The 22,368-nt window shown below is 35.3% G+C and overlaps 1 protein-coding gene across 1 annotated transcript in view; it reads right to left on the minus strand.

The window, feature by feature from the left end:
• The window catches only part of MSI2_3 (RNA-binding protein Musashi 2), an 82,605-nt gene that overhangs the window by 15,057 nt on the left and 45,180 nt on the right, over positions 1-22,368 (minus strand). The window contains exons 4-6 of the mRNA XM_051214139.1: positions 6,873-6,960; positions 4,759-4,923; positions 1,178-1,342 (exon numbers count right to left, since the gene is read on the minus strand). Of these exons, the coding sequence (XP_051067271.1) occupies positions 1,178-1,342; positions 4,759-4,923; positions 6,873-6,960 (418 nt within the window). The remainder of the gene's footprint in view (positions 1-1,177; positions 1,343-4,758; positions 4,924-6,872; positions 6,961-22,368) is intronic.

Genomic DNA, 22,368 nt, shown 5'->3' on the forward strand with positions numbered 1-22,368 from the left:
GTAGAGATAGGTATCTACCTCCGTACAATGGAAAATGGTCGTGCAATTTCATGAATTGGTTGAAGTTACACATGAACACCGTAGGTTACCGGTTCAATGGTCTAGAGGTTAAGCGTTCGCGCGAGAGACCGATAGGTCCTGAGTTCGAATCCCGCGAGTGAGATTGTGAACGCACTGATGAAGAGTTCCACAATAAGACGAAATGGCTGTCCAGTGCTTTAAGGTTTTCAATGGTGGTCTAACATCAATCAGTTCATGATCTCAATTACTGAAAATAGATATCAGTAGTTCATATCACATATTCTATTTGTTATTTGAGTTAACAACTGTTTGCAAGAAACTTTCACAACCATCCATGTTAAAGTTGAATGTATCTTATGAAATTGATGTTATTTGTGATTAGATTTTAGACTGTAGGTTAAAGATACGACTGGCAAAAAAAAATGCATTAAATGTCTCTCAATATGTAAATGAATCATTCTGACCTTTTGTAAATGACCTTTCTAATTTACACCGAATCAGATGATATAGTTCAGCATTTTTTAAAACATAAAACATTTAATAATTGAATTCATGATTCGATTAAAGGCATACCACCATGGAAAACCTTGAAGCACTGGATAGTCGTTTTGTCCTAGTATGGGACTGCTCAGTTGTGTACATCCACGATCCCTCACGTGAACCTCATGCACAGGATCTTCGGTCTCACTCACTAATGCTTAATCTGTGAGTCGCTGAACCGGCATCCAAAGGTGTTAATGTTTAACATCAACCAATCCATGATAATACGCGACCGTCCACCATTGCCTTCAGTGAATAGCTGATAATAATCATCATCATGTGTTCACTACTAACTAGCTTCAAGATGTGCTTCCTGGAGTTCTAGTGAGAAGCCATGACCAGTGGATTCCAACCATGAATTCGTTGAAGGTAGGCATTAACACCGTCGGATGTTTGCTCAGTGATCTAGAGATAAAGCATTCGAGCGAAGATACTGGGTTCGAGTCCCACTTGCGGGATTGTGGATGCTCACTACTGAGCAGTCCCATACTAGAACAAAACGGCTTCCAGGTTATCCATGGTGGTCTAGCTCATGAATTCAACTATCAAATGACTAAAATCTTCACAAACCTACATTCTGACACAAAACGTGGTTTAATGCATTAGCATAACTAACCATTTGGTAGTACAGCTGCAGATGGGAATTCAATAGGATTTGAATGATGAAGATTTTGATGATGTATACCTGAGGATTCCATTGTTAGATTTGATGTAGTTAAAGGTTGTCCAACATAATTGTTAGATGTTAATGGAAATGATTGAAACTGATTGAATGGCATCACTGAATATTAAGAAAAATTAATAAATAAATAAAAGGCTTTAGCTATCAAAATTGTAGTTTAGTGGTTATAATGAGTAGTTGTTTAATAAAAATATTACATGAGCTACTTACTTACTTAAGCCTGTTATCCCTAATAGAGGAGTATATTACCGCTTACGAGCAGTATCCATTGGAATCTGTTCAAAGCAACCCTTTTCCAAGTGTTCCGAGTTACTATTCATACTTTCGATATCTGCTTCCTATTCACAGCGCAGTGTGTTCTCTAGTCTTCTACTTTTCCGTTTCCTCTCATCATTCCATGTTAGCGCTTGCTTCATGATGATGTTTAGTGAGTTATGTAATTTATGTCCTATCCGCTTCCAACGTCTTTTCCTAATTTCCTCTTCAGTTGGAACCTGGTTTGTTTTTTCACATAGTAGGCTGCTGCTGGTGCTATCCAATCAATGGACATTAAGTATCTTAAGTAGACAATTGTTTACTTCTTTGATGATGGTTGTACTAGTTCTCCAAGTTTCAGCTCCATACAGTAGAACTGTCTTGATGTTCGCATTAAAGATTCTGACTTTGATATGGATTGACAGTTGTTTTAAGTTCCATATGTTCTTCAATTCTGGGAATGCTGTCTTTGACTTGCCAATCCTCACATTCACGTCTGCATCAGATCCTCGTTGTTTATCGATGATGTTTCCTAGGTATGTGAAAGTTTTCACATCTTTAAGAACTTCTCCATCACATGTGATTGATTTGGTTGGTAATCTCTGTGTTGTATTTCTCATTTTCTCTTGTTTTTATTGAGGTCTATTGATGCTTCACTGGTTTTCATCATCTGCATTTGTTCGTATGTATAGAATAGAAGAGCTAGGTAATCTCCGAAATCCAATTCGTCTAGTTACATCCAACCTGTTCATTATAATTCGTGCTTATTACATTACATTATAGTAAATCAACCGTAAGAATAACATTACGATTAAAAATACGATAAGAGACTAATATATCAAATTCATATCTCCAACTACTTATCTACATTGCTTTCAGTAGCTAATTATTATCATTAAACTTCATAACATCAATGGATATTGTTCTAAGCTTAGAACATGAACTTGTTCATAGTGAATATGTTACATTATTCATTATATTATTCAAAATATCATAAAACATTTTAATGACACAATATGTGGAAGTTGAAGAATGCTGGTCAGCAGCCTGTACTCCATTGGGAGTAACAGGCGTAAGTAAGCGAGTAAGTAAGTAAGTAAGGGAGGGAGGGAGGGAGGGAGTAAATAAGTAATTAAGCACATGGAAGTTGTACAATCTTTAGTTTCATTAGTATAAAATGATAATGAAATAAACATGACCATACATTTATCTGTCAGGACATTTTACTTTAAAAGGTCAATTATCCACATGAGATAGTAGGGTAATGATATAGTTACTAAATTGTCATTAAACTATCATTGATATATTAGAAATGAAATTTTATCAGGTCAACTTAAAATTTACATAAATCAGGCTTGAATTCTTTAATGGTCAATGTTTTTATAAACCTAATGAATTTACTGATGACAATTTTCATAGAAAGTTCCCCTCTCTCATTCTTTGTCTCTCTCAAAGAAAAACAAACATTTCCAGGTCAATATTTGGATTTGTTTCAGAAATGTTTTCTAATATATACCTATATCAATAGTTGAGATCATGAATCAATTGAGGGTAGATCACCATGGAAAAACTGGAAGTATTGGACGGCCGTTTTGTCCTACTGTGGGAATCTTCGGCAGTGAGCATCCACGACTCCTGGACCTATCATTCTCGCGCGCAGTGACCAGTGGAGTTTAACCGGGTATGCTGTAAGATAATTACTCACTAAGGAAAATGGTGGATGTGTCGCGCAATTTCTTGGAGTAGTTAAAGTTAGACATTAACACCGTTGGATACCGGTCGGCTCAGCGGTCTAGAGGTTAAGTGTTCGCGCATGAGACCGATAGGTCCTTGGTTCGAATCTCTCGAGGTGGGATCGTGCTTCCAGGTTTTCCATGGTTGGTTAGCTTCAATTGATTCATGATCTCAACCATTAAAATTAATATAATGTCTACAAAATCCCTTTTGATACACATATATGATTAAAGTGTATGAAATATAATTGGTTCACACATACCACATTTTCCCATAATCTCCATCTTCTTAACATATAGAGGCTAAGCGTTCACGAGTGAGACCGAAAGTCCTGGGTTCGGATCCTGAGTGTGGGATCATGGGTGCGACTACTGAGGAGTCCATACTAGGAAGAAACGGTACTTTCAGGTTTTCAATGGTGACCTAAATCAATCAATTCATGATCTCAACCAAATCCGTCAGCGGGTATCAGTTCCCTTAAGATTACAGGTACCCCTTGTTGACGACTGTCAAGTAGCACGAAACTCGGGTCTAGGGTTTCCTGTTGACTACCTCCAGCCACCATCTTATCTCATCATAGTGCACACGGTGTCGAGTCTAGTCGAGACTAGTGGTCAGATTGCATCTCGATCGATAGCATTCAATCTACACTAAGAAGGACTTGACACACATGAGATTGATCACCACCCAGTGATCAATCAATTGAGAAAGCACTTTATTAACCGCCTGAACATTTAGACTTTGTATCTTTTCTCACTTTCGAGTCATCATCAATCTTCAACCTCATAAACCTGGATCGAAAACAGAAGGTTCGATGCATGAAATGGGTTATAATTCTAAGATAATTTCCTTACAGAAAACAAGGATATTTAAGAATTATATCTGTTCTCGAGTTCATAGAAAATGATAACAAACTTTATAATTTTCCAACAGCATATAGAAACATAATCTGTCGTTTTCTAGTATTTTCTTTAGTTTCAAAATAACTCTGATTATTTGAAACATATTTGTTTATAAGGGTTTCTGGAGTAATGTTATTAGTTGAATTCATGAGCCATGACCGGTGGAGTTTAATCTGTGTCATGAAGAGCAGGCATCTACCTCAGATAATGGATGAAGGGTTGCTCAAGATCATGGATCGATTGAAGTCAGTCATTAATATCGTTGGATGACAGCTCAATGGTCTACAGGTTAGGCGTTCGCCTGAGAGATATAAAGTCCTAAGTTCGAATCCCGAGAGAGAAATCATGGATGCGCACTACTGAGGAGTTTCACACTAGGATGAAATTGTCATTCAGTGCTTGTGGGTTTTCAGTAGTGGTCTAACTTAGATCAACTATGGAAACATTTTTTTAAACATCTTCCTGCCATGTATTACATCACTAATTTGTAATCATCTGACTAACTATTCCATCATTTCATTTCATTTCATTATGTTTAACAAATACAATAATTTATCATTCTTTATAGTAAATAAATGTATTAACTGAAATTATTCGCTATAAATAAGTCATACTTTAACTTACATGATGCATAAGCAAGTGATACAAATGCAGATCCTGAGTTCTGTAAATTTTGATTTATATTCTGATAGTGTTGTTGCTGTTGATGTTGTTGTTGTCTTGATGCAAGAGCAGCTGCAGCTATGGTAGCTGCAGCTGTAGCTGCTGAATCAACTTCATTTGGTAAAGCTAAATAGATAAAGAAAATTGATAATGATCAAACAATCATTGGAATCGAAATTGCAAGCATTTTATGGAGATTATTGAATAGACCGTAGTTGGAAATTCTTTGATGATCAGAAAACATCGGACATTTGCTTCGTATTAGTACTGGAGTTCATAGGAGTGTAAAATCTACGACTCAATCACTGGGGATAGGAACATAGAACCAGAAAATGGCCGAAAATACTTTATCTGTGATTATCACATTATCTTAACTTCGCTTCTAATAGAATGATTTATTACAATTGTATACCTATAAATGGTAATATATAGGAGGTGATCTTATTTGGGATGCTGTTGAAAGATAAGAAGCAGAGGGCAGTCATTTCCAAGTGAATTTCTTTGGTTCGATTCCTTCCGGAGTTATGCGTGATTACTGAAACGATCAGGTACTAGCTGATTATGTTTATGACAATGAATGTACATGAAATGGGTTTTAATCTTTGGAAGAGAATCAGTTTTTATAAAGGTTGAATATATAGTTTGCTAACGATTGCCAAATCTTAAAGTAACTCAGATTTGTCATTTTCTAATGACTGTTCTCAAGTATTAAACAAGTGAATCTAATATATTTACTTGATGTTGTTTACTTGTATATTCCAAGCGAACGGTACTGGGTTCGAGTCCCAGAGTGAACATCAAGTCTGAGATGCAAAACCATCCAGTTGACGAGTCTCAAACAGGATGAAACGCGTGTCCTGGATTCTACTGCTAGCCATTATCCATCATTGCCAACTGAATCCAACACTGACAATAGTAATTATTAGGTAATAAATTTTGTTTGTAATTTTAATTATTAATTGCTTTTTACTATGGATTAAAAGGTGTTATATTAAATATGGTTATCGTTAAGTTACATAGTCCATAGGTGTCACTGTTATTAAATAACAGTTGCTCAGGAAAGGACCTAACTCCACCTGGAGCCCCTTTCGGTCTAATGCCGGTCCCAAGTCCGGATAAAGAAGGAGCGTTGGGCATGAGTTAGCGACCCCATCCTGCACAAACCTAACTCGGAAAAAACGCTGACCAGAAAAAAACAATTCAAATCATTCAAACTCTGTCCTAAGAGTTAGAACTTTTTCATTTAGGAGAGTTATGACGCCTACTGGTGAAAGCTGAGTTCTTTCGGAACTCACGAGGCTGATGCCCCTTCTAACAACCAAAGCAACCATTAATTTGGATACATAGAATGCTCGTACAATGTTTAAGACTGGTAGAATTTTCCGAACTGCTGCAGAAATGAAGAGAAAAGCACCTAAACATTCTACAAACAACTGGGAAAGACTGCTCAGGACAGAGTTGAATAGAGAGTACTGGTGTGTGGCCTATGCTCCTCCATGAGGTGAAAGACTTCAATTCTTGGTATTACAAAGTCCAGTATTAAGTTGGTTTGCATTTAGAATTAGAGAATTGATTGTCATTAGCTTTTATGTAAATAATTGACTTCCACTCTGAAGTATATTAAGTGGAATTTTTTTTGAAGGAAAAAAATAGAGAAAAAAAGGGATTTAAGAATAATGGTTTGAAGTACTTCCTGGAAATGAACTTCCATTCATTTTTAACTTTATGGTAATATATTCTATGTATGAAACTCTTTTGTAAACTATGAATTAAGTAGTATTGTGGTGTGTGTTACTGATATCGGCATATATATAAGTAGTATGTATGATCAATCGAAAGTGAAATATGTGGAGGAGGAGGAGACGGTTATGAAGATCAAAGAAATGAGAATGAGAACAAAGAATGATTGGTCTGGGAACGAAAGAACAATGAAGTCAGAGACGATTGACTGACATTTTGCAAATGAATTATTTACTGTATGGTTCTGAGATTTTACTATGAGATTATGTAATTTTGTATTCAAATACATTCTATTGGTTCTCATTTATGTGGTCGATCACCATAGTATGACTTACCAAATGCATTAGGTAATAAACTTCGTTGTTTCACTAAAGCATTACTTGAACTCAGTACTTCTTTTGGTAGAGCTCGTTTTGCTTCCACCTACAATGTTAATAAAACAAATTTAAACAAAGTGTATTTATTATCAAAAAACGTTTTGTGTATATTATATTGATTTCAATGGTTGTGATCATGAATCAATTGAAGTTAGACAACCATTGAAAACCTGGAAACACTGAACAACCGTTTCGTCTCATTATGGCACTCCTCAGAAGAGCGCATCCACGATCCCACTTCGAGAGATTCGAACCAAGGACCTATCGGTCTCATGCGCGAACGCTTAACTTGTAGACCACTGAGCCGGCTGGTATTCAACGATGTTAGTGTTTAACTTCAACTAATCCACGGAAATGAGTGACATATCCAACATTTTCCCTAGTAAATTATTATCTCACAACAGACCCGGTTGAACTCCACTGGTCACTGATTCTCAGTGTAATTAAGTTGGTGTTTATAACAAATTATGTTCATGTTCATAATGAGGTGATTAGTACTGAAAAAAAGTGCAATTTACATTACTGATTTTTCTTTTAGAAAAAGTACTTTCACCAACAATTTTGTGGTAATTTCAGTAATTCGATAAAGTACTAAAATATCAAATGATTCTATGATTCTTTCATTCTAATGCATGAAAACAATATTACTTACTTACTTACTTACTCCCTCACTTACTTACTTACTTACTTACTTACTTACTTACTTACTTACTTCACTTACTTCACTTACTTCACTCACTCACTCACTCACTCACTCACTCACTCACTCACTCACTCACTCACACTCACTCACTCACTCACTCACTCACTCACTCACTCACTCACTCACTACCACTCTCACTCACTCACTCACACTCACTGCCTCACTCACTCCACTCACTCCACCACTCACTCACCTCACTCACTCACTCACTCACTCACCTCACTCACTCACTCACCCACTCACCACTCCTCACTCACTCACTCACTCACTCACTCACTCACTCCACTCACTCACTCACTCTACTACTTACTTACTTACTTACTTACTTACTTACTTACTTACTTACTTACTTACTTACTTACTTACTTACTTACAGGTGTTACTCCCAATTGAGCATCGGCGGTTGACCAACACTCTCTCACCTAACACTATACCTTGACAACTCATAATGGGGACTTAGAATTATATTCAGTACTGAAATAATTAATGTTAGTTTAAGTGATCTAATTCATAGTCATTTATAGTGTAACACAGATTCATGGGCTTTAATCTTTCCCAATAATGAGAGTTATAATATACAGTGATTTATATGTAAATGTTAAATTCTACTCTCTATGTACACTTCTCCCGTATTACGATTCATATATCTGATATAGAAAGTTTAGTTAATTGAAATTCAATCTAAGCTACATTATTATTTAGAATAAGAACTATTCAGTTATAATAATCATAAATCAATTGTTAAATCAATAAATCGATAAAACATTACAATAAAATCGATAAGAATATAAAAAAATTTCTGTTTATCATTGATTATGAAAGAAGGATTCACTTTTATTGATTTTCATTTGTTTCAGGAAATAGTGAATGATTTCCGTTTTTGTTTTTTATTTTTGCTTTGGTTGTTTCGATAATTTATGAATTTCAATAATACTAAGTGTATTCAATGTCACGAAAATTCAATGCCTCATTTATATTATGAAATGATTAAACAATCTAAGTAAAACAAAATCTCTGTAGTATCCAAAACGTTTGGTATTAAGCATGAATGCTTTTTATTTCTAGATTTCCTAATGTGTTTGGATATTGATTAAGTGATTTAGCAATTTGATTTTGGTAAATGGTACTTGAGATTTAATGTTCGATTCCTGGTTAAAGAATTGTGAATAACTACTGATGAAGGGTCAGAAATGAGGACGAAACGGATTTCAAATTTGTCTGGGTTTTTAATAGTTGCTTAAACTAGTACTGTACATGATGTTAAACCATATACTTAATTAATATCTAGAAACTGAGAAGAATTGAATCTCAAATCATTGATATAAATGGTACAAATGATCTCATGACCAAGATTTGTTATTGTCTTATACCAAGACAAAATAATTTTCTAGTAATCCTTTAATGTTATTGGTTAATTAGTCAAATTTATAGTATGGTGTTAGCCAGAGATTAGAACTGGTTATGTTAATCAGTCAGTCAGCTACAACGTAGGACCAGGAGCATACATGCATCAGTTCAAGTTGCCACACCTCATTAGAACAACAAGATCAACACGAAATTCATAGAAGTAGTTAATTCAGTGGCGGTAATATATAAAAGAAAGATTTTGTATAAGGATAAAGTACAGGAAGAAAGAATTAGTTCATCGAAAGAAAGATATGAAGCGATTTTAATCTTATAGTTTAAGGAAAGACTGTGAGCCATGTCACCATGAGTCTCCAACCATTGGTTACCATAATCAAACGGAACCCAACCAAGTAATCTGCATGTACAAACAGACCGTTGTTGCTACCTTGACGTGGTGGTCGGGCTCGCCTATTGTGAGCTATACTGGCTGCAACAATCGTTCCTCAAGTTCTTACCACGACAGAAAGGTCGGTTGAAGAACGGTAAGACTAAAGCAACAAACTCAAGGTTCGAAGTCGTAGTTCTGGATGTACAGAGGTATGACAGAAGTAAGGTCTTTTCTTCAGACAACTAGCATAGTAGCGATGCTGTTTTTCCACAAGGAGAGGTGCGGTTAGAAAACGTCGACCCTAAAAATGCACCCCTCGTCTTATCCCACTGATATTCGTCTCTGGCGGCAAGGACTCAAAAGTACGGAGCTAACACGAAAACCACTCACGAAAGGTCGTGTGTGACCGACCTCAAGCGGTTGTCCCTTGTGCACTGCGGTCACGCTCTCAGGTCACTATGACCACATCTAGTACAATTTACCTTTCAGATACATCCAGAACAACCGCTCCACGGTGTTGGAAACCGGAAATTGATAACCGCAGTCAAGACAACTGTATACATTATCATGTTAATCAGTCAAACACAACTTTTGCATCTATTGTATTTTGAAGTGGAATTTTCGTGAAAGTATTACATTTATGTAAAGAAAAAAAGAAAAGAACAACACCGAGTTCGGAACATGTTGGAAATAAACAGGAAAGTGTAGATGAACTCTTGAAGAAATTGATATTGTAAGTAGAGTTCGAACCACTGATTCACAGATTGAGAAGTTACCAATGAACATTTAAAAGGATGCATTGAGATAGATTAAATAGATGGTGGTATGTTTTAAACTTAAACTGAAGCTATTCAAATTCAGACCTGCGCTAAACAAGTGATGTCTTTAAGATGACCAATATTAGTGATATTAACATCCTTAAGAGTGAAGCTTCACCTTTTTGACAAATTTTAACGAATATGAAATTTAGGTCAAGAGTTTACTATAGACTACTACTCACTACTTATAAACTGTATTTCATAAATAAACTAGTCATCTATTCAAGATATCAGATTATTCAAAAACACTGACTAAATATTTATTATTTAGGATATATTCAGTTAAACAAAACAGTTGGCCGTAAATAGACATCCCAGATTTTTTAAATATTCAGATTAATAACTCTTCTAGTCGAATGCTAAATTCGGTTTCCTAAGCCCTTCTAGTAACCACTAGGCTTAATCTATACAGTAACTTGAACACAAGAGAAACCTTTTACTCTAAAGGTTCGTTTTTATAGTATTTTAGATGACCTTGGGTTTCCGGAAAATTCTGGAGTGCTACTAAACATAATAGCAGTATAAGTAATCAACCAATCCGAAACACGACATGTGACTTGACACTTTCGCGATGACTAGTATAGGGGTTGTGGAGATTATTACGTTTTTGATTGAGATCATGAACCGATTGATGTTAGACCACCTTTGGAAACCTGGAAGCACTGGACGGCCGTTTCGTCCTATTGTGGTCCTGGGTTTGAATCCCGCGAGCGGGATCGTGGATGCGCACTGCTGAGACGTCTCACAATAGGACGAAACGGCCGTCCATTGCTTCAAGTTTTCCAAAGATGGTCTAACATCAATCGGTTCATGAACTCAGCCAAAAGCTTTCTAGATGTTTTTGGATAAAACGTCTATTGAATGCTGATTGGATAAGGGAGTGTCTCAGTGTTTTTCAGAGCCTTTATATTCAGCTTTTTTTCCAGGAATTTTCTGGATCCCCTCAACACAAAGTATTGATCAATTGCATATTTTTATAAAATGGATAATAAAATAATCTCAGAAAAATCAACTCAAATTATTGATGTATGATTTAATATATTGAAGTGATATTTATTTTCAATAGTTGCGATGATCAATCGATTGAAGCTAGACCACCATGGAAAATCTAGAAGCACTGGATGGTCGTTTCGTCCTATTCTGGACTTTTCAACAGTGCGCATCCACGATTCTAACTCGTGAGATTAGAACCCAAGACCAGTCTGTCTAGTATAGGGTTGTGGAGATTGTTGCATTTCGTTAAGGGCATGGCGTTTAAGAGTCCTTCCATTTGGTCGAACTCGAGAGCGACGTATAGATTTCCAATACAACTTTGGATACAAGTTAGTTTCTATGCACTCCTTCATAAAATCAACATTTTTCATCGCCTCACTGAGCCTTGTGCTATACCTCAGATACTCGTTGAGAACCTTTAACGCAAATGTTTGCTCAGAACGTTTCAATATAGTATTGTTGAATTTCATTGAAATCATGAACTGATTTAAGTTAGAATACCACTAGACACATAGGGTTCACGTAGGGGAGTTGGAAAACCCTGAATTCAAATCAATGGTGCACCTGGGCAAATGGTATTCATGATCACCGGCTACCATGGGACTGCATTTCCTGCCGTTGCCCTACTTCTTTGTGTATCAGACATTTAAGTCCAAGGCTCCGGGTGTGGCCTCCTAAGAAAAACACCTGGTTCGGTTTGGGCAGTCGGACAGTATCCCAGCCCTCACACAAATCAGATGATATATATGGAGCATATCTATTTGGTGTCTCTTTGTACCAATAATTACATGTTCAGATAAATAAAGAAATTAAATCATTTCATGATATTAGTGAAATACAATGGACTCAACAACGCCATACTGACAATTATCCCGTGTATTTTTTTATAAGAGGAGGGGGCTTTGTTAATTGGTTTAGTAATCCGATTCTCACAATCTTGAGGGTACATGTTTATGAACATGTTACGATCAAAACGGTCTGAATACGATATGAGTATAATTTGTTTTAAAAGAAATCTACTATTGTACTTAAATACCATACCGTAATGATCAGATGGATGGACTAAGTAGAAATGTACCCAATTCTCAACTAGCAACAAATATGACTTAACTTTCATTATACATAAATCTTTCTTAACTAGTACTCTGTAACCAATACTTGTGTAACTATGCAAGAATACAAACATTTCAATCATTTTCAAAGGATATATCATAAAGAGTTAAGGGAACATTGAAAACTGTAACACAGTTGGAAAACGTATTTGAAACAAGCATAGATAAATGGATAAATTAAAATGTAAGTCTCAGTTTCTGTGACATGCTGAGTAATTTAATTAACTTGAAAAGTAGGGTTTCTTTCAACAACAACAACAACAACAACCCATAATTACGCAATTCTGTTACATTTCTGAAGAAGAAACAGTTTGAAACTACGGATAATTTTAGTATTTTTGTTTATTGGAATATTGTTATGAACTACGGACTGGAGTCCCTGTGGGGCTGCTGTCGGTTTCAAGCTCAGAAAAAGAAGGAAGGTTGGGCATGGGATTACTGATCCCATCCCGTAGAAAATTAACTTACTTAAAAAAAACGCTAACCAGAAAATTATTCTCGACTTCAAGACGTACTATTTGTACGATCAATAATGATGATGTCTATCTGATCTAATCATAATTGGTAAAGTATTGTATCAGTTTATGACGTATTAGCTGAGTAATCAATAATATTAATCAGTAAATCGTTGTACTTTTGATGCTATTATAGTTAATTTGAAAGTTTCTGTGAATGTGTTAATCAGCTTTCTTCAATGTGATTGGTGTTTATTTTGAAGCAAGATTTTTTCTACGGGATGGGAGTACCGACCTCATGTACAAACTTCCTGCTTTACCGTGGCTTGGGAATTACAGTCACACTAGAAATGCTACAGGCGGCGTCTTGTACGTAGTGTACGGAGTTGAAACGTGGAGAACTATCACAAATGTCATCAAAAACGTACAAGTATTCATAAACAGTTGTCTACACAAGATACTCAATATCCATTCACCAGATATCATCAACAACACTCTTCTGTGAAAGAGAAAAAACAGCTTCCAGTTGAAGAGAATATTAGGGAAAGATGTTGAAAGTGGTTAGGATACACATTGAGGAAATCACCAAACCTCATCACGAGACAACCCTAATATAGAATGCTGAAGGGCAGTGGAAAAACGGAAGATCAAAGAACACATTATGTGGAGAAATAGAAGCAGATATGAAAATGATGAATAATAACTAGAAAGAAATGGAAAGGATTGTCCAGGACAGAGTTGTATGAGGAGTGCTGGTGGGTGACCAATGCTCCTGCACGAGAAGTAACTGGTGTAAGTCAATCAGCTTAGTGAATCATTTAGATAATTTATTAATATTTATGAAAGTTTCATTTTATATTCATAAATTATATTAACAAACTGTGGATTTCTTTCTTTCATCTCTTATTTCATTTGGATTCTTCTTCTTCTTCTTCTTCTTGTTTATTCTTCCTCTTCAATAAATAGAATTAATGAATTTTAACCTAACAAAATGATGATTATTCCCAAGAGTGAAAATGACCGAATAGAAATACAATTTATCCATATTGAATATTTTTATATATAACTTATTCGGTAATAAAAATGACAAGAAACGTTTTGGGGGGGGGGTAATGGGAGGGGGAGGAGGGACACAGAGAAACATCGAATGGAATAGTTAAATGAATAAATGAACACATTGTATATGACGCTTGAAAAATGATATTGAAGTCAATTCATTATTATTATCATTAGGTAACTATGCATGTTGATACATTTTCAATCCTGTAAGCCAATTAAGGAAGTATATACCTAGAAACAATTGTTAGAACTAATGAGAATGAATGTTAAAGGTTAGTTTTTTTTAAGTTACAATATTAAGATTGTCTATTGATGATTTATATTTTTAGGATTTATTATTATAATGGATATTTATAGAACCTATGATTGATTAAACTGTAAAATTGTGCATGGAAGACAGTTGACAAACTCGTTCGAAGTAAAGACTAGTGTTAGGTAAGGTTGCTTACTCTTGACCTTTCTCTTTCGCTTGGTAATCGACTGGATCATGAAGATGTCAATATCAAGGGGTAAGCATGGGATACAGTAGACAGATAAGATGCAGTTGGACGATCTAGACTTCGCAGATGATCTGGCCCTCCTATCGCACACGCAACAAAAAATGCAAGAGAAAACGACTAGTGTAGGAGAAGCAACCTCAGCAGCAGTAGGTCTCAATATACACAAAGAGAAATGCAAGATTCTCCAACTCAACACAGCATGCACCAATCCATTCACACTTGACGGAGAAGATTTGGAAGATGCAAAAACCGTTACATATCTGGGTAGAATTATTGATGAACACGGTGGATCTGACGCAGATGTGAGAGAGTGGATCGGTAAAGCAAGAGCAGCATATATACAATTGAAGAACATCTGGAACTCAAAACAACTGTCAACCAACACTAAAGTTAGAATTTTCAATACAAATGGGGCGGAAACTTGGAGAACTACGAGTGCTTATTAACAGCTGTCTACGCAAAAATACTTCGGATTCGTTGGTCAGACACTATCAGCAACGACCTACTATGGGAGAGAGCAAACCAGATTTCAGTGGAAGAAGAAATCAGGAAGAAGCAATGGAACTGCACAGGGTATACATTGAGGAAATCACCCAACTGTGCCACAAGACAAGCCCTCACATGGAGTCCTCAACGCCAAAGGAGAAGTGGAATACCAGAGAACACATTACGCCGAGAAACGGAGACAGACAGATATAAGAAGAATGAACAACGATTACATAGAACTAGAAAGGCAGGCCCAGGACAGTGTGAGTTTGAGAATGCTGGTCAGTGGCCTATGCTCTATTGGGAATAACAGGTGTGAGTAAGTAAGTATTTAGATAAATTAATCATAATCAGAATGAGGTTGTAGAGATCATGCTATTTTATTAAAATCATGATACAATCTTCGTTAGACAATCAATTAAAAACTAGAAGCACTCGATATCCACATTACCATAATATGGATATCCTCTGCAGCGTGAATCAATAACTCGAAAGCTAACAAATCCAATCTATGACCCTCGCTCTTGGAAATGAATGCTTAACCTCTAGACCACTGAGTTTTGATACAATCTTGTACGCGTCCAACTCCAATTAATTCATGATATTGCACGTAACTCCCTCACTCCCCATTAGCTTGAACTTCATTTCGAACTAGTTTTGATAAAAAAAATTCTCAGAATTCTACTAGGACGAAACCGACATCCAGTCGTTCCAGGATTTCATTGGTTATCCAATAATAAAATACATCATTGCTGTTATGCTTTCATTCTGAATGGTAACTTTAGTTCAGAAATTAGATAATTAAATTCAGAGATTTTGTATAAATAATGTTGTATGATGTATATTAAACGAGAAGTTGTGATCCAATGCATGACTTAGAGTATGATTCATGGACGACTTTTATATGAACAAACCTAATTAATATCATACTCTTACTTTACCCTATTAATATAATTTTCACTAGAAGGAGGAAGTTTATCGTTTAAACCATACAAAATAACTAATAATAACAACACTGTCACTATAAGACTCTTAACAGGTGTTAACAGTTTTGGATGTCGACAGTATCGAAAATAAGATGGATGATGGCTAACAGTAGAATCTAGGATGAGTGCTTCGTCCTAGTTTGGACTCTTCAGCTGCATCTCAGAGTTAATGTTCAATCCGGGTGCGTGCTAGTTTCTACTACTAGTCACCATCCATCTTTGCTTATAACGTTTGTGACTTAAGGCAATATCGAGATACTCCGTACAGGATGCACATATGATAATAAAGGACTGATCGATTGTAGTCCTAAATATCAATGCGAAGAGATGGTGGAGAAGATTTGTAGCTTAGGTGCTTAATTTTGATGGAGTTTTGTTCTCTGAGCTGGATGGTTCGGTCGTGGAGCTTTCATCGTTCTTCTGAACGACATCATCTATCTGAAGTTTGTGCTGATGATGTCATTCAGAAGAACGATGAAAGCTCCACGACCAAACCATCCAGCTCAGAGAACAAAACTCCATCAAAATCAATCAGAAGATTCAAATAAACAATACCAAATGTACTTAAAAAAAACATGGTTTATAATACTCTATTATAAAGTGTGGTAATTTACATAACTAGATTTAAGGATAATAAACATTGGGATAACATTCACTTATAAATAACAAAAGTGATTTAACACAAACAGTCGCAGTTACTTTCTCATCCATCAATCTTTCTATTAGAAAAGTCCCGATCTAAAAAGCTTATGAACGCTAATTCGTAAGAAACAACAAACTGTCCATCTTATCGGTAATCATGTGATCTAATGATACCAGTTTGTTTACAAAATTGACATAATGTCTAGTAGGAACAAAAACTAACGTGTTTATAATAGGATAGATTTCAACAAGTGAAGTTAGCGCGTTATTTGAAATAGATCCACGCTTTGAGATCTACGGAAAAGCGGTTCCCCATAAGATCACATCTACACAGTGGAAAACATGAACCTTGAAAACACGGAATCTATTCCAGAAAAGCTACTACACTTTGCTGGAAAAGGGTATAAAAACCAAATTTGCTTGAACACCATATCACACCACTATTCAAAAACACGTACAATATGCCACTTTGCTACAATAACCAATTAACTACATCGTAAAAGTATATACACACAATGTCGTTGTACAGTAAACAAAATACTTAAAACATTTTACTTTTTTTAATGGTTGGGTTCATGAGTCATTTGAAGCTAGATCATCATAGAAAACCTGGAAGCACTGAACAGCTGTTTCATCCCATTATGGGATTACTCAGAAGTGCGCATCTACGACTCCGCCTCGCGAGATTCAAACACAGGACCTATCAGTCTCGTTCACGAACACTTAACCTTCAGACCACTTAGACGACCGGCAACCAATGGTGTTAATGTCTAACTTCAATCAATCCACGAAATTTTACTTTTATCCACTGTTCATTTTGTTCAAATCCTACTTTGCAAAAAAAAGGGAAATTGATTTTATCCACTTGAATAATCTGTAAATGACTTTCAAATTTTGTGAGGTCTATATCATAATCGGTTACAGTTGAATAGTTTTAAATTCATTGAACTTAATCAACTGTACTACTAAATTTTGTGAGTAGTACACTGTAATTTCAGTATATATATATGCAATATTTTTAGATAAGATAATGAAATACATCACAACAGAGGGGGGAGGAAGGTGGATAATAAATAGTGATATATACTACTGTTAGTTACTTAAAACTCTCTGTTATATGTTTATGTATATTTTGTTTTTATTACGTGTTATATATACGTCCAAAAATCAAGGTGTGACAATGGGACCAACTACTTTAGACAACTAGCTACAAGTATATATGGAATACTGTATAGTTCTGCAAGAAACTAACACGGTAAATTGAACATTGATAAGATAAACACTTGTATACAACAATAATGGACTACTGATTTAAAGGTCATGATCATTTGAGTAGTAAAATAACATTTAGATAGAAAAAAAGTCAGATATAAACTCGTCCCGCTTGGAGCTCCTCCGGGACTACCAAGCTCAGATAAAGGGGGAGGATTGGGCATAGGATTAGCGACTCCACCCCGTAGAAAACCAAGTCGCTAAAAAAACGCTAAGTAATCTTGACCATACTAGAATCTTGTGACTTTGCTTTCGTTTCATTACGTTAATCAGATAGACGAAAGTTTTCAATTACAGTCTAAAGGATTCTATCAACAACTGACTAACTTAGATCTATTAAAAGGTCAGTCAAAAATTGAAAAAAAAATCAAACAGCAATCTAGTCTTAGTATGAAAAGTCCTATTGACGTATACATACAACTCATCATGAATTAGTACTCAAGATCTCAAATATCTTCTCAAAAATTGCTTTTAACATTCATAAACACTTAAGAAGATTATGTCAATGAAAAGAAGATAAGAAAGTTTCATGGAGTTCAATATATCTTGTGGAAGTGATAAGTTCTCTATTTTGGATAGTTCAATCATTGCTCTCTGATCGCTCATTAATCGATCTACATGGAAATGGACTCATGTAAAACAACTAGATAGTCAAAGATTACCTCAAAGGAGATTATGATGAAATCAAACAAATAAATAACAGACACACACACACACACTGTGGATATGAATCAATCGGATTCCATGTCAATAAAATAAGCTGTTAGGCTATTCGTATAGGAATTTACGATATCGTCTTGAAAGACAACGAAATCTTCACAGTTGAACCAATCAGATCAAAGTATACATTTCTAAGATCCTCATTCTAATCTGCAATTATTATCCCTTACCTTAAATTAAAAACATTTAAAGTTATAATACGGACACATAAAATATTTTTGTATATGGATTTTATACAAGTCACCAAACTCATGTTTGCTAGCCTTTTCAATCTCCCAGTTGTGTTATGAACTGAAATTGATCAGTTTCCTTTGACTTGTGTGTAATGTATGCAGATTATTTTGATTTTATAATCAAGTCACAAATTGAATGTACCTCCATTACAGTGTTGATATTCACACCACTGTCTGACTGTGCTTTCAAAGCTACTAATCTCATGATATCTTTCTTAAATCATTGAATGAAAGGAGTGTAATACATAAATATCGATGGGTAGCTTGATAATATTGAAATAGTTACACAACAATTGCCAGAGTTGTCTGTCTAGATTGATATAAGCCAATCAATATATATTCATGTATTTTTTGATTGAGGTCACGAATCAATTGATGTTAGACTACCTTCGGAAACCTGAAAGCACTGGATGGCCGTTTCGTCCTAGTATGAAACTCCTCAGCAGTGCACATCCACATTCCCGCTCCTCGCTAGATTCGAACCCAGGACCTATTAGTCTCACACCAGGCGCTTAATCAACTAGACCACTGAGCCGGCATCCAATGGTGTTAGTGTCTAACATCAACCAATCCACGAAATTGCGCGACCATCTTCCATTGTACTGAGGTACCTGAGATACCTGTCTCTACTCGACAAGGATTAGCTCCACTGATCACGGCTTCTCAATAGAACTCCGAGAATTCTCTAATGAAGCTAGTCACTAGTGAGCACATGTTAATTATCAGTATAGGGGGTTGTGAAGATTGTTAAGTTTTTTAACTGAGATCATGTAATTTTAGCTTTATGTATTAAATCATCTTATATATAATTATACGTTTATTATTTAGGTGTAATAGGTCACTATTAGAATGAAAATAAATTCAGTTATGGACCGAAATGAAATAGAGCGAATCGACGAATATTAAAAGAATTCTAGAGATTTATTGGTGAGACTATAATTTATGGATGACCTTTGAAAGACGCCTTAGTGACTTTGGGAATGTCTACCTATTTACAAGGGTTAAATAAGGGTTATAAAGCAGTTTGAAGAATAAGGATTATGATTCGTAATTGATGGTTAGCATAAGCAATTTGATTTATGATGTTCATCACGAACTGATATCAGCTATAATGTCAAAATGTTATTTAGCCAAATAGATGAATGAATCCAAGACCTGTTATCCTAAATCTGACTAGTTGATCCATAACTTACAGTTTCACCGATTTATCTTCATACTTTTTTAAAAGATTTTTATTGAAAATCTCTTTGAGTATACAATGAATACCGATTCATAAAAGCTTTCCATAAAGAATTTCTTCAAAAAGCATTCATATGCTTCATATTTCTTCAAAATTTAGTTACTTATTTATTCCTGTTATCCCTCGTTGATGAGCATTTGCCGATCACCAGCACACCCCATACAACTCTGTCCTCGACAATCCTTTCCAGTTACTATTTATCCTTTTCATATCTGCTTCTATTTCTCCACATTATGTGTTCTTTGATCTTCCGTTTTTCCACTTCCCTTTAGCATTCCATATTAGGGTTTGTCTCGTGATGCGGTTTTGTGATTTCCTCAATGCGTATCCTAACCACTTTCAACATCTTTCCCTAATATGGTCTTCAACTGGAAGCTGTTTTGTTCTCTTTCACAGAAAAGTGTTGTTGATGGTATCTGGTGAATGGAAATTGAGTATCTTGTGTAGACAACTGTTTATGAATACTTGTACGTTTTTGATGACATTTGTGATATTTCTCCACGGTTCAGCTCCGTACAGTAGAACTGTCTTGACGTTCTTATTAAGGATTCTCACTTTGATATTGGTCGACAGACAGTTGTGTTGAGTTGTAGATGTTCTTTAGTTATAGGAATGCTGTTCTTGCCTTGCCAATTCTCGCATTTACGTCTGCATCCCATCCTTCATGTTCATTGATAATGCTACCCAGGTACGTGAAGGATCTCACATCTTCCAGAGTTTCTTCATCAAATGTGATTGGGTTGGTGTTCTTCGTAATGCATTTGAAGATCTTGTTTTTTTCCTTTGTGTATGTTGTGGCCTACTGATGCACGGACTGCTGCTACACTATTTGTCTTCATCTTCATTTGTTCATGTGTATGAGACAGAAGACCTAGTTCATCATCAAAGTCCAAATCTTCTAACTGATTCTAAACTGTCCATTGTATTCCATTCTTTTTCCCCAAATATCGAGGTTTTCATAATCCAGTCAACGATCAGAAGGAAAAGAAAGGAGGAAAGTAGACAACCATGTCTGACTCTGTTCCTTATTTCGAATACATCTGTCATGTGTTCTCCATCCACGACTTTGCACTGTAGTCTGTCGTATGAGTTCCTTATAATGTTGACAATCATCTCACGAACTATATATACATAGACATGCAAGAAACACTAGAATTGATTTCTTTACTCTTTATCACCACTTGAAATCTGCTCATTCCTGTTACTAATAGAAACCAATTGTGTATAGAATTTATTAATTACCAAGTTGAATTAAATCAATCGTTAATCAAAAACAGAAAAGTACAGATATTTTTCTCTGTTTAAGAAATAAAGAAAAAAAAAGGAAAGAAAGAAAGAAAGAAAGAAAAAAAAGCGAAACAATGTCCTTATCATTTCAATTGACAACTTTGATAAGAATTAAAAGAATACGATTTCCTGTTATACTATTAGAAATGAATTAATATACAATGTTATAAATAGATGATGGCGATGATTAGTAGCTTAGGTGAATGATTTTGATAGAGTTTTATTCACTGACGAGATAAACGTCTACTTGGAAATTCTACTGTGGATGTTGTCGTACAGAAGAACCATGAAAGTCCTACGATCAAATCATCTAGCTCAGAGAATAAAACTTCATTGAAATGTTCACAATATTTTTTGAGATCAATGAAAAACTTAATGTGTAGTGTGTGCTACTGATATATATAAGTAATATGTTTCATTCATCAAAAGTGGAATGACTAGAAACAGAAGGTTAAAAGAATCGAAGAGAAGAGAATGAGAATAGAGAATGATTGATGTGGAAATGAAACAACAGTCAACTTTGAGACATTGAAGTATTTACTGTATGGTTCTTAGATTTCACTAAGAGATTCCATAATGATGTATTCAACTACATTTGGTTCTACCACCCCCCCCCTGGAGTTCTCGTTCATTATACTCTTATTAACAGGTATCAAACATCATAGAATTTCATTCATTCATTACATTTCCACCTAAGCTACAAATCTTCTATGCCATTTCAATTGATCTTTCATTAAAAAAACAATAGCGGTTAGAGATAAATAAAATTTCTGATATTGATTTATCATGGTATCAATAATTGATTTTCTATCGGATAGAGTTTTGTTCTTTGAACTGGTGTTATAATTCTCTTTTATTACAACTCAGCTATTCTTATTGCTCAGTATTCTTGGACACCAATTTACTCGACAAGTCCCCAAATTAGAACACAGTTAAACAGGAAAGAGATTATATTTCAAATAACAAGGTTAGATGGAAGTAAGAAGCACAATAGGAAAAACGTTAGTACATTTATAGTTTTTACATGAGAAGCTTCCTAGATTGTTCTCCAAGTATCGGCAAGCGCTGATTACATAATAATTAGCCAATCAGCGTGCGCGAACGCAAGCATGCATTGACCATGATTTAATCCAATCTATGGTCCAGCTAACAACTGGATGATTTAGTTGTGAAGTTCTCATCTAAGTTACAAATCTTCCTTACCATTTCAATT

This window comes from Schistosoma haematobium, chromosome 2, assembly GCF_000699445.3.
Source record: "Schistosoma haematobium chromosome 2, whole genome shotgun sequence".
Classification (NCBI taxonomy): Eukaryota; Metazoa; Platyhelminthes; class Trematoda; order Strigeidida; family Schistosomatidae; genus Schistosoma; species Schistosoma haematobium.